The 14,834-nt window shown below is 46.8% G+C and overlaps 1 protein-coding gene across 8 annotated transcripts in view; it reads right to left on the reverse strand.

The window, feature by feature from the left end:
- The window catches only part of GOLGA4 (golgin A4), a 347,782-nt gene that overhangs the window by 177,528 nt on the left and 155,420 nt on the right, over window positions 1-14,834 (reverse strand). For all 8 annotated transcript variants that reach the window (XM_063922581.1, XM_063922575.1, XM_063922574.1 and 5 more), the window contains one exon: window positions 10,788-10,975. In XM_063922581.1, coding sequence (XP_063778651.1) covers window positions 10,788-10,975 — 188 coding nt within the window. The remainder of the gene's footprint in view (window positions 1-10,787; window positions 10,976-14,834) is intronic.

Consider the following 14,834-nt stretch of genomic DNA (forward strand, 5'->3'; position numbering starts at 1 on the left):
CAGAATGGGTAGGCTGCGAAGAAGATTCCCCGCTAGTAGTAGGCCGTTGTATATGGCCCTCAACTCCAGCACATTGATTTGGAGCCACCATAAGAGAGATACCCTGGCCCTGGGGGACAGGCTTATCCTCCGATGCATTTGTAGATGGGACCCTGACCACTTGTCCAGAAGGTCCCACTGAAAAGTTCTTGCATGGAACCTGCGGAACGGAACCGCCTCATAGGCCGCCACCATCTTTCCCAATACTCGAGTGCATTGATGAACTGACACTTTTTGGTTTTAGCAGGTCCTTGACCATGTTCTGGAGTTCCTGGGCTTTTTCCACTGGGAGAAAAACCCTCTTTGTTTTTTTGTTGTTGTTTTTTTCGTGTCCAGAACCATGCCCAAAAATGACAGCCGAGTTGTCGGAACCAACTGCGACTTTGGTAGATTTAGAATCCAGCCGTGTTGTTGTATTACTCTCAAGGAGAGAGCCATGCTTTTTAGCAACTGATCTCTTGATTTTGCCTTTATCAGGAGATCGTCCAAGTATGTGATAATTGTGACTCCTTGCTTGCGCAGGAGCACCATCATTTCCGCCATTACCTTGGTGAAAATTCTTGGGGCCGTGGAAAGCCCAAACGGCAACGTCTGAAACTGGTAATGACAATCCTGTACAGCGAATCTCGGGTACGCCTGATGAGGCGGATATATGGGAACATGAAGGTATGTAACCTTTACGTCCAGTGACACCATAAAATCCCCCCCTTCCAGGCTGGAGATCACCGCCCGGAGAGATTCCATCTTGAATTTGAACCTTTTCCAATATAGGTCCAGGGATTTTAGATCCAGAATTGGTCTGACCGAACCATCCGGTTTCGGAACCACAAATAGGGTTGAATAAAACCCTTTCCCCTGTTGCACTAGGGGAACCTTGATAATCACCTGCTGTTGACACAGTTTTGTATGGCAGCTGAAACTTATTCCCCTCTCTGGAGGGGAAGCTTGCCAGGCCGATTTGAAAAATTGGCGTGGAGGCACATCTTCGAACTCCAGTTTGTAGCCTTGGGATACTATATCGACCACCCAAGGATCCAAGTCCGACTGAACCCAGACTTGGCTGAAGAGCCGAAGACGTGCCCCCACTGGTGCGGACTCCCGCAGCGGAGCCCCAGCGTCATGCGGTGGATTTTGTAGAGGCCGGGGAGGACTTTTGTTCCTGGGAACTAGCCGTAGCTGGAGTTCTTTTCCCTCTATCTCTACCTCTGGCGAGGAAGGAAGAGCTCCGACCCTTTTTGAACTTATGCGCCCGAAAGGACTGCATCTGGTATTGAGGAGTTTTCTTTTGCAGTGGGGGAACTTAAGGAAAAAAAGAAGACTTACCCGCGGTAGCCGTGGAAACCAGATCCGCGAGGCCGTCCCCAAATAACACTTCACCTTTGAAAGGCAAAGCCTCCATATGTCTCTTTGAATCCGCATCACCTGTCCATTGACGGGTCCACAGGGATCTTCTAGCAGAAACTGCCATGGCATTGGCTCTTGAACCCCACAGCCCAATATCTCTCGCAGCCTCTCTCATATATAAGGCTGTGTACTTAATGTGACCCAAGGTCAACAAAATATTATCTTTATCTAGGGTGTCTATGTCAGATGACAAGTTATCTGCCCCCGCTGCAATAGCGGTACCCACCCATGCCGACGCCCCTGCCGGTCTGAGCAGGGCACCTGTAGTCGCATAAATTGATTTTAAGGTAGTTTCCTGTCTGTGATCCGCAGGATCCTTGAGGGCTGCCGCGTCAGGGGACGGTAGTGCAACCTTCTTGGATTAGCGCGTCAAGGTCTTGTCCACCCTGGGCGAGGATTTCCACCGTAACTTGTCCTTCGCGGGAAAAGGATACGCTATAATAATTCACTTGTGAACCTGCAGTCTCTTGTCAGGAGTTTCCCAAACCTTTTCAAATAAAGCGTTCAGCTCAAGAGATGGGGGAAACGTTACCTCAGGTTTCTTTTCCTTAAACAAGCAGACCCTCGTGTCTGGGACAGAGGAGTCCTCCGTGATATGCAAAACATCTTTTATTGCAATAATCATACATTGAATACTCTTGGCCACTCTTGGGTGCAACCGTGCATCATCATAGTCGACACTGGAGTCGGAATCCATGTCGGTATCAGTGTCTGCTATCTGGGAAAGGGGATGTTTATATGACCCTTATGGGTCTTGTGACACGGTCAAAGCCATGGATTGACTCCCTGCTCTATCCCTGGACACTGCTTCGTCCAATCTCTTATGTAATAAATTCACATTAGCATTTAAAACATTCCACATGTCCACCCAATCCGGTGTCGGCTGTGCCGACAGAGACACGATCACCATCTGCTCTGCATCCTCCCTAAACAAGCCTTCCGCCTCAGACATGTCGACACACACGTACTGACACTCCCACACACACTGGGATAACTGAAATATGGGGACTGACCCACAATAAGGCCCTTTGGAGAGACAGAGAGAGAGTATGCTAGCACACACCCAGCTCCACAATATACTGAAAACAAAAGTCCCAGTCTTAAATAGCGCTTATAACATATAATATTTGCACCAAATAATGTGCCCCCCCCCCACCTCGTTTTTGTCCCCTGTTACTGTGTGCAGCAGGGGAGAGTCCGGGAGCAGATTCTCTGCAGCATGCTGTGGAGAAAATGGCGCTGGTTAGTGCTGGAGGATCAAGCCCCGCCCCCTCGACGGCGGGCTTTGGTCCTGCTCATATCTTTATACTGGTGGGGGTTTTATAACATACTGCCCTGCAGTATCTAAACTTGCTGCCAGATTAAATTGAGGGGTTTATTGCTGCCCAGGGCGCCCCCCCTGCACCCGTGCTGTGCCTGTGTGTGTGTATGTGGGAGCAATGGCACGCAGCGTTAGCGCTGCCCGTTACCTCAGTGAAGATCTGAAGTCTTCTGCCGCCTTTGAAGTCTTCTTTCTTCATATACTCACCCGGCTTCTATCTTCCGGCTCTGTGAGGAGGACGGCGGCGCGGCTCCGGGACGAACGGCGAGGGTGAGACCTGCGTTCCGACCCTCTGGAGCTAATGGTGTCCAGTAGCCTAAGAAGCAGAGTATCATTTAAGTAGGTCTGCTTCTCTCCCCTCAGTCCCACGATGCAGGGAGCCTGTTGCCAGCAGTGCTCCCTGAAAATAAAAAAACCTAACAAAAGTCTTTTCAGAGAAACTCAGGAGAGCTCCCCTGCAGTGCATCCAGTCTCCACTGGGCACAGGGACTAACTGGTGTCTGGAGGAGGGGCATAGAGGGAGGAGCCAGTGCATACCCATTCTAAAGTCTTTACAGTGCCCATGTCTCCTGCGGAGCCGTCTATACCCCATGGTCCTTACGGAGTCCCCAGCATCCTCTAGGACGTAAGAGAAACTGGAAAGACGATTTCCCAGTTTAAGTGAAAAACCGAAACAACCTTCATCTGGAAGGTTGGAATCGTACGGGGAACCGCCCTAACGTCAAGGAAGATGAGAAATGGCAGCCTGCAAGAAAAACACCCAACTCTGAAACATGCTAAGCCAAATCAATAGCCATAAGGAAGACCAGATTCCAAGTAACAAGCTTAAAGTCTGCCTAATTCAAAGACCCAAAGGGAGCCTGCTTGAGAGGAGAGGATCAGGATAAGATACCCCCCTGAAGGAAGGCCAAGAAATGAGAAGTAGATGTAGATCTTCAAAACCCTACAGCAAGTGTATGATGAAACCAGTTTCCAGTTTAGTGGAAGATGCCACTTAGATGGGACCTACAGATAGTTTGAGAAAATCGGCAAACCATGGTCTGCGCAGGGTAACACTGGAACTGGCGGAAAGAGACACGCCAGATGGAAGTTTCATTGAACAGTCATGGCATCCACTGGGAAAGCCATTGGGCCTCTGGACCTCGTACAAACCAAGGGAACCACGAAGTAGAGACAATAGGCTACAAGGTACACCTCCAGAAGACTCCACTTTCAAAGAGACTGTAGCAAGACTGTAGTTTGCTACTTAACCAACAGTCCAGAACCTACACCAGAGTCTTAAAACCGTCCTGCATCTAAGATTTGCAGATACTGTCTGCAGTCTCCTGCCTCTACGTTTTGTCAAAGTCCTCTAGTGCTAGTACTGAGTGACCCGGGCAAGGGCCCACAACCTGCACGTTGGGAGCAGCGAAGACCAAACTCCCTTGTGGGGGTCCCTGGTGAAAGACTCTACGTCCTTGCAATGGGTCTCCAGTAACTGCCCAGTACTAGTTTATGTTCATCCATAGCTTCTGAGCAGAAACTATATCATAACAGCTATATTCAAGACTTCGATCTCAAGAGCTATATCAGTCAAGGATACGAAGTCGAAATCACAAAAGACTCAAAAAGGTGATTGTTGTTACTTACCGTAAAATCTCTTTCTCTGATTCCATCTGGGGGACGCTGCGCCATTACTTGTGGGTTAGAGGTGTGTGGTTGTGGAGTTTGGCACAGAACTATTAAAACCAGACTCCACCCCCCTCTAACCCCTCCCATCTCCTACCTGCCTAGCCAGTACCTCAGTTAACGTTTAGCCAAGCCAAAGGAGATAGATCAAAGAAAATTAACTGGTTAAACCAGACAAACATCTGGGAGGGATCGCAGCGTCCCCCAGATGGAATCAGAGAAAGAGATTTTACGGTAAGTAACAAAAATCACCTTTTCTCTTTCATCCATCTGGGGGACGCTGCGCCATTACTTGTGGGATTTCCCAAAGCAAGCTAATAAGAGGAGGGAGACGGGGACGGCATAGCCGTCCGCAAAAAGTGACGCCCAACAAAGGCAGTCTACAAACCGAAAGTCTGAAAACTGTAAAACTGTTTAAACGTATGCACAGACGAGCAGGTCGCCGCCCGACACAGCTGCTCTATAGATGTAACCCCGCGAACAGCCCAAGAAAACTCCAACAGCTCGAGGCGAAGGAGCTCGGATCGATTTAGGAATTGAAACATCAGAAGACTGTTTGCTGACCGAAGTTACCCAATGAGCCATAGTGTACTTGGAAGTTGTCCAATCTCGTTTTGGACGCATCAATCAAAAACCAACAAAGCATCCGTTTGATGGATAGAATCCGCACGAGATAAAGAAATCCGTAAGGCCCTAAGGACATCTACAAGTCAACTGGGAATCCTCCCTGGAAGGAAAAGGAGTAAACGCTAGAGGGACGATGAAGAAGTAAACGCTGAAGGGACGATGTCCTGATTAGATGAAACGCTGACACAACCTTCGGAAGGAAGGTTTTGTTCGCAGAACCACCCGATTTTCCTGAAAAACCAACAAGGGTGGTCTGCAAGACCATAGCTTCCAATACAGATACTCATCTTGCGGAGGCAATTTTTAATAGAAAGACAACAGTGGAACGTTCGCCAAAGGCTCAATGTAGATCCGTAAGGACTAAGTTAAAGTCCCAGGGAATAACCGGAGGAACAAAAAGTGGTTAAATCCGCAGAAATCCCTGATGGAACGTGAGAACGTCTGGAATGATAGCCAGTCTCTTTTGAAAAAGAACCGACAAGGCAGAAGCCTGACCCATTTGTGAAGAAAGTCTCAGACCCTTATTGAGACCCTCCTAAAGGAAGAATAACAGACAAGGAACTCTAAACAAATCCGGTAGTAAACCACGCTTTTTACACCAAGCAATGTAAATATGCCACAGTCTGTGGTAATTCCAGAAGCCACCGGCATGAATCATAATTTACACAACAGGACGGGAATAAAACTTTTTTTTTTTTTTTTTAAAGAAAACCAGCCGATCCAACCTGGGTGGTGAGATGTTCCTTGAATCATAAGATGTGGATGCAGAGGGAGTCGGAATGGTTCCCTGATGACCACAGTGCGCAGAAGAGCGTACCACTGTCAGTTTGGCCAATCTGGGGCCACCAGAATGATTGGAAGACCGTCTCTCTGAATGCGTTGAAGCAGACTTGGGATCAGTGGAAGTGGTGGCACATCTCTCAGTTGAAAGTGCCACAGCGCCATCAGTGCGCCGATTAAAATTGCTTGAGGGTCCTGAGTACACGACCCGTAGAGATGAAATTTATTGTTGAGACGAGACGCCATCAGATCTACATCGGGCATCCCCGACCGGGCTACTAGAGTCAGAAACCCCACCCGGTGAAGTTCCCACTCTCCCGGATGCACCGTGTGACGGCTTAAGAAATCCACTTTTCAGGTCTCGAGTCCTGGCATGTGAATCGCGGGTCTGGCCGGAACCCAATGTTCCGACCATAGGAGAATCTGATAGTGTCAAGGCAGATCAGCTTCGAGTGTCTCCTTGCTTGTTTATGTAAGTAACTGCCGTGGTGGTGTCGGACTGAATCCGCACTGGATGACCCTGTACTCTGGTTTGAATCTGCAGTAGTGTCTACCGGATTGTCCTCAACTCCAAGATGTTGATCTGCAACTTCTACTCTTTGACTGACCCAAAACCCCTGAAATTGAAGAGTCTGAAAAGCCGTACTCCAACCTATGAGGTTGACATCAGTAGTGACCATCACCCAAGGCCAAAATGTGAACTGAACTTTTGTTAAATTGAAGCTGTAAAGCCACCAGCGAAGCAACTGACAAGTCTGTACCGACAAGCGGAACAGCTGTAAGTGGAGATGAGTTCCTGTACGAGTCCAACGGATGAGAATCTGCGCCTGAAGGAGTCGAGCATGAACCTGGTATATGGAACTGCCTCGAAGGTTGCCACCATCTCGTCTAACACCTGCATGTATCGGAGAACCGAAACCACCTGTAAATGCCGCAGTGTTCAAATTCGGGACTGTATGTCCTGACTGAGGAAGAAAGACTTTCTGGTTGTTGGTATCGAATAAGAGTCCCAGAAAATTATTTTCTGAGAAGGAAGCCAAGACGACTTTTGGACAATTTATTATTGATCCGAATGGCTGTAGAGTCTCTATTGTGAAACGCAAGTTCTGTTGAAGAATCAACTCTGACGGTATCCTGAGTAACAGATCATCCAAATACAGAGTAATGTTGACTTCCTGACACTGCCACCGCATGGTCCATGATCTTTGTGAATACCGGAGAAGCCGTGGATAAGCCAAAGGGAAGAGTATCAATAGGAACAAGCAGATAGGCGTCTTATGTCTAATGAAGCCAAATATCCCCCTGGTTCCATGGCGATGCTAATCGAGTGGATAGAGTCCATTCTGAGCTTTTGTTGAAACGAACAGTCTAGTTTGTCCACGAGTACAATCCCCGACCTCTCTGCGGAGTGGGAACTAGAAAAATTTTACTTCATTTCGTAGAAGAGTGGCTGTTGCATGATGAAAAGCTCGACATCTGGAGGGACCGTTTGGAAGAGAAGTGAAGAACACACGATATGGGACTGGTTCCTCGAGATCTAACGTATATCCTTTGGATATGACCTCCGTCACCCACCTATCTGGTTTCGACAGGAGCCACCCTTCGTTGAGCTGTAGTAACCGAGTCCCAACCGTCACTGCTCCCTCCGGCGTCATGCAGTAGGTCTGTTGGAAGGTTTACTTCCACCTCTGAAACTCTTTTCATGGATATGTGGAGACAGCACGAAAGGAATGGAACTACCGCTGTCCTGTACATGAAAGGAACGATCCCTTGTAGTATTCGGTTTCGGAGGAACCGCCAGAAGAAAGGGGCTCCTGCCCTTCTGTAGTAGCTGAAATAATCTTCTTTGATTCCGACCCAAAGAGAACTCACCTTCAAAGGGTACCGCCGCCAAGGTCTGTTTGGAGTCACAATCGGCATTCCAAACCCGAAGCCAAAGAGACCGTCTTGCTGACACTGTCAAGGCAGAAATACGGGAGCGCCGCGTAGTAGAATCAATCAAGGTCTCACCCACATAAGTAAGCCGAAATTTGTTCTGCTAATTGAATGTCTTCTGATGGATCGTCAGACTGCATTCCAGATATGACCTGTTAGTCAGTCATCCGCGGCCCTGAGGATCCAAGCGCCAGCTAGAATCGTGATGAAGAAAACAGATTTAGGCATTGCTGCCATCGTCCTATCTGTAGGATCTTTCAATGTCACCGACTGTACCGAAGGAATAGCCGTAACTCCTGCTAAATGGGAAATGGAAGCGTCTACCTTTGGGGCTGTTTTCTGTAAAAGAATATAGAAATTTTAACTTCTGAGGGACTTGGGAACGAGAAACCGGCTTAAGTTAGGGCTCCTTTAAAATATCCCTGTTAGTAATAGTCTGACGGATGGTGTCTATCAGCACTCTAACACCTGAGCTATTAGACCAATCACTTTCCCAGACCAAAACTTCGTCCCACTGTGGGTCTACGTCCCCATTTTCCCATGGAAATGACTCCAACTCCTCCCCCATAAAGTTATAGCGGGCAACGGTTGTGGCCGTGTTGTATCAGAAAAACTGCCGGCAGAGTTTATAAACTTGTTTAGGGATTGAGTTAAATTAGTAATACATGTGCCCATATTTTTTGAGTCCACAGAGACAGGTCCGCAGAACTTCCCTGTTGGACCACACAAGATGCACCAGAACATGTCCGTTCACATTGTACGCAGGCAATTTAAACCCTCGAGGGTGTCTTCCCCCTTGTAGATCTGTCTTTTTTTTTTTTTTTTAAACAAATGCACTACCAAAGAACTATAAACACAGTAGAGTAGTGGACAGTATTGTGAAGCATACTGTGTAATTTATATTGAAACAAATACTGTTAACTTTAATAGAAATCCTCAAGGTGACACTAGGATTGAACCCAGGTCCCTCTATACCACAGATCTCTGTATAGAATAACACAATGCCCCCAAAGTATACTTGCTGTTAGGTGATCCCCTCTGAATAAACAGGGTGAGTAGTACTGAAACATTTTCCAAGTTGTGTGCTGTGTGCTGCACCGCATCCCCCGTACTGCCTCTGGCGAAAATGGCGCCCGGCTCTGTAGACGCTGGATCAGAGTGTGTGAGGTAGTGCAGGGCGGGAATCCCTTCTTTGAAGCAAGTAAGCGCCGGGTAGCTCAGCATAGGCGCGCTATAACCGGAAGTCTGCAGATTCTGTGTTCGGGTAGCGGCTCCCGCGCACCGCTACATACAGCGTGTCTCTTCGGGAAGCGGCTCCCGGGTGCCGTTACCTACAGCATCTGTTGTTCTAGCAGTGGCTCCCGCACGCCGCTATGTACAGCGGCTCGATCGGTAGTGGCTCCCGCGCGCCGCTACTTACAGCGGCTCTGTTCGGCAGCATCTAGTAAACCCCTAGGGAGTGACTCACCACTCTCCCGGGCTACTCAGAGGTGACCCCCCCTGTAGCAGAAATAAATAAATGCTTGTGCGGGAGGTTGGGGGGGGGGGGGGGGGGGGGGGGGGGGGGGGAGGGGGGACACGCAAGGTAATAAAAATAAAATCAAATATATATATCTATATGAAAAATATAGAAAGATATAGGAAAGGATAGACCAATACTGTCGGAGACAGATTGTGTCTATCCTGTGCCTTCTCACTGCCGACTTCTTAGAAATAGGAATCCAGCCCCAGTAACCGAAGTATGGTGACCTCCAGCGGCAGATTATAGAGTGGGACTTCTATCTAACCCCACTCTAGTAGTACCTGTCACCTGTATACAGGGACTAGGCACTCAAATCATAAAATAAGAAAAAAACCTAACTAAAATCTTCAGAGAAAAAAATCTGTGTCTGTACTCCACAGGCACAAAACAAAAACTGAGGTACTGGCTAGGCAGGAAGGAGATGGGAGGGGTTAGAGGGGGGAGGAGTCAGGTTTTAATAGTTCTGTGCCAAACTCCACAACCACACACCTCTAACCCACAAGTAATGGCGCAGCGTCCCCCAGATGGATGAAAGAGAAAGTTTGACGTGGACAGCTTTAGTATGCTTATTTACAGATTTTACAATGTTCAAACACTACAATAAAGTAATGCTGCAGATGTACTACAAAAGAACTGAAGTACAAGTAATGAGATGTGTTGTGAAGTACAGCAACCAATGAGTGCTCCAACAAAAAAAGTTTTCTTTTCTTTGCTACTTTTCAGTTGATACCCTATTATTATTGGGAGCACAGAGGAATGCTGTAGCTGACAGAATGACCCCTTCTCCAACGATCGCTCAGTTTAGACGGCTGGCCAGCTCTAGGAAGAGTCTTGGTGATTCCGAACTTCTTCAATTTACGGACGATGTGGGCCACTGTGCACATTGGGACCTTCAAAGCAGCAGATATTTTTCTGTTCCCTTCCCCAGATTTGTGCCTCAAGACAATCCTGTCTCGGAGGTCTACAGACAATTCCTTTGACTTCATGCTTGGTTTGTGTTTAGACATGCACTGTCAAGTGCGTGAATTTCCAAATCATGTCCAATCAACTAAAATTACTACAGGTGGACTACAATTAAGCTGTAGGAACATCTCAAGGATGATCAATGAATTTGGAATGCACCTGAGCTCAGTTTTGAGCTTCATGGCAAAGGCTGTGAATATTTATTTACATGCGATTTCTTCGTTTTTTTATTTTTAATCCATTTGCAAAAATCTCACAAAACTTTTTTCACATTGTCATTATGGGGTATTGTGTGTAGAATTTTGAGTGAAAAAATTAATTTATTCCAGTTTGGAATAAGGCTGTAACATAACAAAATGTGGAAAAAATGAAGAGCTGTGAATACTTTCCGGATGCACTGTATAGATTACCACTTGCATGGAAGACCAGTGTGTTAACCTATTTCCCACGTAATAGCAAGAATTTTTTGTTTCTCCAAAACTAGCTTTAAAAAAAAAAAAAAAAAAAAGGATCTATTTGCTAGTGCACCTTAATCTTTTCAAGCTCTTGGAGCCTCTCATCAAGTTGGTTCTGTAGTGCATCTTTTTCACTGCTAAGCTGAGAACACTGGTCCTTATATGACCGAATCTTTTCTTTACATCTTTGAAGAAGGTTCTCCTGTCGTTTCACTCTTATTTGCAGAGCATCTAATGTTTTTGTAGTGTCCCCACTTCCATCTACAGAAAACAAAAATGTCAATTGACAGTCAATACATAAAAATCAGTATAAGACATGGTTTGGTGAAATTTGGTCAGAAAAATATATACAGGTTGAGTATCCCATATCCAAATATTTCAAAATATGAATTTTTGGCGTGAGAAAGTGAAACCTTTGTTTTCTGATGGCTCAATGTACACAAACTTTGTTTAATATTACAAAGTTATTAAAAATATTGTATTAAATGACCTTCAGGCTGTGTGTATAAGGTGTATATGAAACAAATGCATTCTGTGCTTAGACTTGGGTCCCATCCCCACGATATTTCATTGTTATGCAATTAATCCAAAATACGGAAAAATCCGATATCCAAAATACTTCTGGTCCCAAGCATTTTGGATATGGGATACTCAATCTGTATATTATATATACAGGTTGAGTATCCCTTTTCCAAAATGCTTGGGGCCAGAGGTATTTTGGATATCGGATTTTTCCGTATTTTGGAATAATTTCATACTATAATGAGATATCATGGTGATGGGACCCAAGTCTAAGCACAGAATGCATTTATGTTACATATACACCTTATACACACAGCCTGAAGGTCATTAAAGCCAATATTTTTATAACTTTTTACATTAAACAAAGTGTGTGTACATTCACACAATTCATTTATGTTTCATATACACCTTATACACACAGCCTGAAGGTCATTTAATACAATATTTTTAATAACTTTGTGTATTAAACAAAGTTTGTGTACATTGAGTCATCAAAAAACAAAGGTTTCACTATCTCACTCAAAAAAATAAGAATTTACTCACCGGTAATTCTATTTCTCGTAGTCCGTAGTGGATGCTGGGTACTCCGTAAGGACCATGGGGAATAGACAGGCTCCGCAGGAGACTGGGCACTCTTAAAAGAAAGATTAGGTACTATATCTGGTGTGCACTGGCTCCTCCCTCTATGCCCCTCCTCCAGACCTCAGTTAAGGAAACTGTGCCCGGAAGAGCTGACATTACTAGGAAAGGATTTGGAATCCAGGGTAAGACTCATACCAGCCACACCAATCACACCGTACAACTTGTGATAACTATACCCAGTTAACAGTATGAATAACAACTGAGCCTCATGTAATAGATGGCTCATAACAATAACCCTTTATTTAAGCAATAACTATATACACGTATTGCAGAAAGTCCGCACTTGGGACGGGCTCCCAGCATCCACTACGGACTACGAGAAATAGAATTACCGGTGAGTAAATTCTTATTTTCTCTGACGTCCTAGTGGATGCTGGGTACTCCGTAAGGACCATGGGGATTATACCAAAGCTCCCAAACGGGTGGGAGAGTGCGGATGACTCTGCAGCACCGAATGAGCAAACTCAAGGTCCTCCTCAGCCAGGGTATCAAACTTGTAGTATTTTGCAAAAGTGTTTGAACCCGACCAAGTAGCAGCTCGGCAAAGTTGTAAAGCCGAGACCCCTCGGGCAGCCGCCCAAGAAGAGCCCACCTTCCTTGTGGAATGGGCTTTCACTGATTTAGGATGCGGCAGTCCAGCCGCAGAATGCGCAAACTGAATCGTGCTACAGATCCAGCGAGCAATAGTCTGCTTTGAAGCAGGAGCACCCAGCTTGTTGGGTGCATGCAGGATAAACAGCGAGTCAGTTTTTCTGACTCTAGCCGTCCTGGAAACAAAGATTTTCAGGGCCCGGACTACGTCCAGCAACTTGGAATCCTCCAAGTCCCTAGCAGCCGCAGGCACCACAATAGGTTGGTTCAAATGAAACGATGATACCACCTTAGGGAGAAATTGGGGACGAGTCCTCAATTCTGCCCTTTCTAATCCATATGGAAGATCAGATATGGGCTTTTACATGACAAAGCCGCCAATTCTGACACACGCCTAGTCCAAGCTAAGGCCAAAAGCATGACCACTTTCCACGTGAGATATTTTAACTCCACGGTCTTAAGTGGCTCAAACCAGTGGGATTTTAGGAATCCAACACAACGTTAAGATCCCAAGGTGCCACTGGAGGTACAAAAGGCGCTGAATATGCAGCACCCCTGTAACAACGTCCGAACTTCAGGCAGTGAAGCCAGTTCTTTTTGAGAGAAAAAGGGATAGGGCCGAAATCTTGGCCTTTATGGATCCTAATTTTAGGCCCATAGTCACTCCTGACTGTAGGAAGTGCAGGAATCGACCCCGCTGGAATTCCTCTGTAGGGCCTTCCCGGCCACACACCAAGCAACCTATTTTCGCCATATACAGTGAAAAAGTCTTGCTGTCACGTCTTTCCTAGCCTTTATCAGCGTAGGAATAACTGCATCCGGAATGCCCTTTTCCGCTAGGATCCGGCGTTCAACCGCCATGCCGTCCAACGCAGCCGCGGTAAGTCTTGGAACAGACAGGGCCCCTGTTGCAACATGTCCTGTCTGAGAGGCAGAGGCCATGGGTCCTCTGAGAGCATTTCTTGCAGTTCCGGGTACCGAGTCCTTCTTGGCCAATCCGGAGCAAAGAATATTGTTCACACTCCTCCTTTTATTACAATTCTCAGCCCTTGGGTCTGAGAGGAAGAGGAGGGAATACATAGACCGACTGGAACACCCACGGTGTTACTAGTGCGACCACAGCTATCGCCTGAGAGTCCCTTGACCCAGCGTAAAACCTTTTTTATCTTTTTATTGAGGTGGGACGCCATCTAGTCCACCTGAGGCAGTTCCCATCAATTTGCAAAACTGCGTGAAGACTTCCTGATGAAGTCACCACTTTCCCGGGTGGAGGTCGTGCCTGCTGAGGAAGTCTGCTTCGCAGTTGTCCACTCCCGGAATGAACACTGCTGACAGTGCGCTTACTTGATTCTCCGCCCAGCGAAGAATTCTGGTGGCTTCTACCCTCGCCACCCTGCTCCTTGTGCCGCCTTGGCGGTTTACATGAGCCCCTGCGGTCTGACTGGATCAGAACCGGTTGGTCGCGAAACAGGAACTCCGCTTGACTTAGGGCGTTGTATATGGCCCTTAGTTCCAGGATATTGATGTGAAGGCAAGTCTGTTGGCTTGACCACAAACCTTGGAAGTTTCTTCCCTGTGTAACTGCCCCCCACCCTCGGAGGCTTGCATCTGTGGTCACCAGGACCCAGTCCTGAATGCCGAATCTGCGGCCCTCGAGAAGGTGAGCACTCCGCAGCCACCACAGGAGAGACACCCTGGCCCTGGGGGATAGGGTGATTAACCGATGCATCTGAAGATGTGATCCGGACCACTTGTCCAGTAAGTTCCATTGTCCTTGCATGGAACCAGCCGAAGGGAATGGCCTCGTATGACGCCACCATCCTTCCCAGGACTCGAGTGCAGTGATGCACTGACACCTGTTTTGGTTTTCAATAGATTCCTGACCAGTGTCATGAGCTCCTGAGCTCTCTCTATCGGGAGATAAACCCTTTTCTGGTCTGTGTCTAGGATCATGCCTAGGTGAGGCAGATGAGCTGTAGGAACCAACTGCGACTTCGGAATATATAGAATCCAGTCGTGTTGCCGTTTCACTTCCAGAGAAGGTGATACGCTGTCCAGCAACTGCTCCCTTGATCTCGCTTTTATGAGGAGATCATCCAAGTATGTGATAATAGTGACACCTTGCTTCCGCAGGATCACCATCATATCCGCCATTACCTTGGTGAAATTGGTAATGACAATCCCATACCGCAATTCTGAGGTACGCCTGATGAGGTGGATAAATGGGGACATGAAGGTATGCATCCCTTATGTCCCGATTCACGATAAAGTCTCCCCCTTTTCAGGCTTGCAATGACCGCTCTTAGCGATTCCATCTTGAACTTGAACCTTTTCAGGTATATGTTCAGGGATTTTAATTCAATAT

The sequence above is a fragment of the Pseudophryne corroboree genome, chromosome 5, assembly GCF_028390025.1.
Source record: "Pseudophryne corroboree isolate aPseCor3 chromosome 5, aPseCor3.hap2, whole genome shotgun sequence".
NCBI lineage: Eukaryota > Metazoa > Chordata > Amphibia > Anura > Myobatrachidae > Pseudophryne > Pseudophryne corroboree.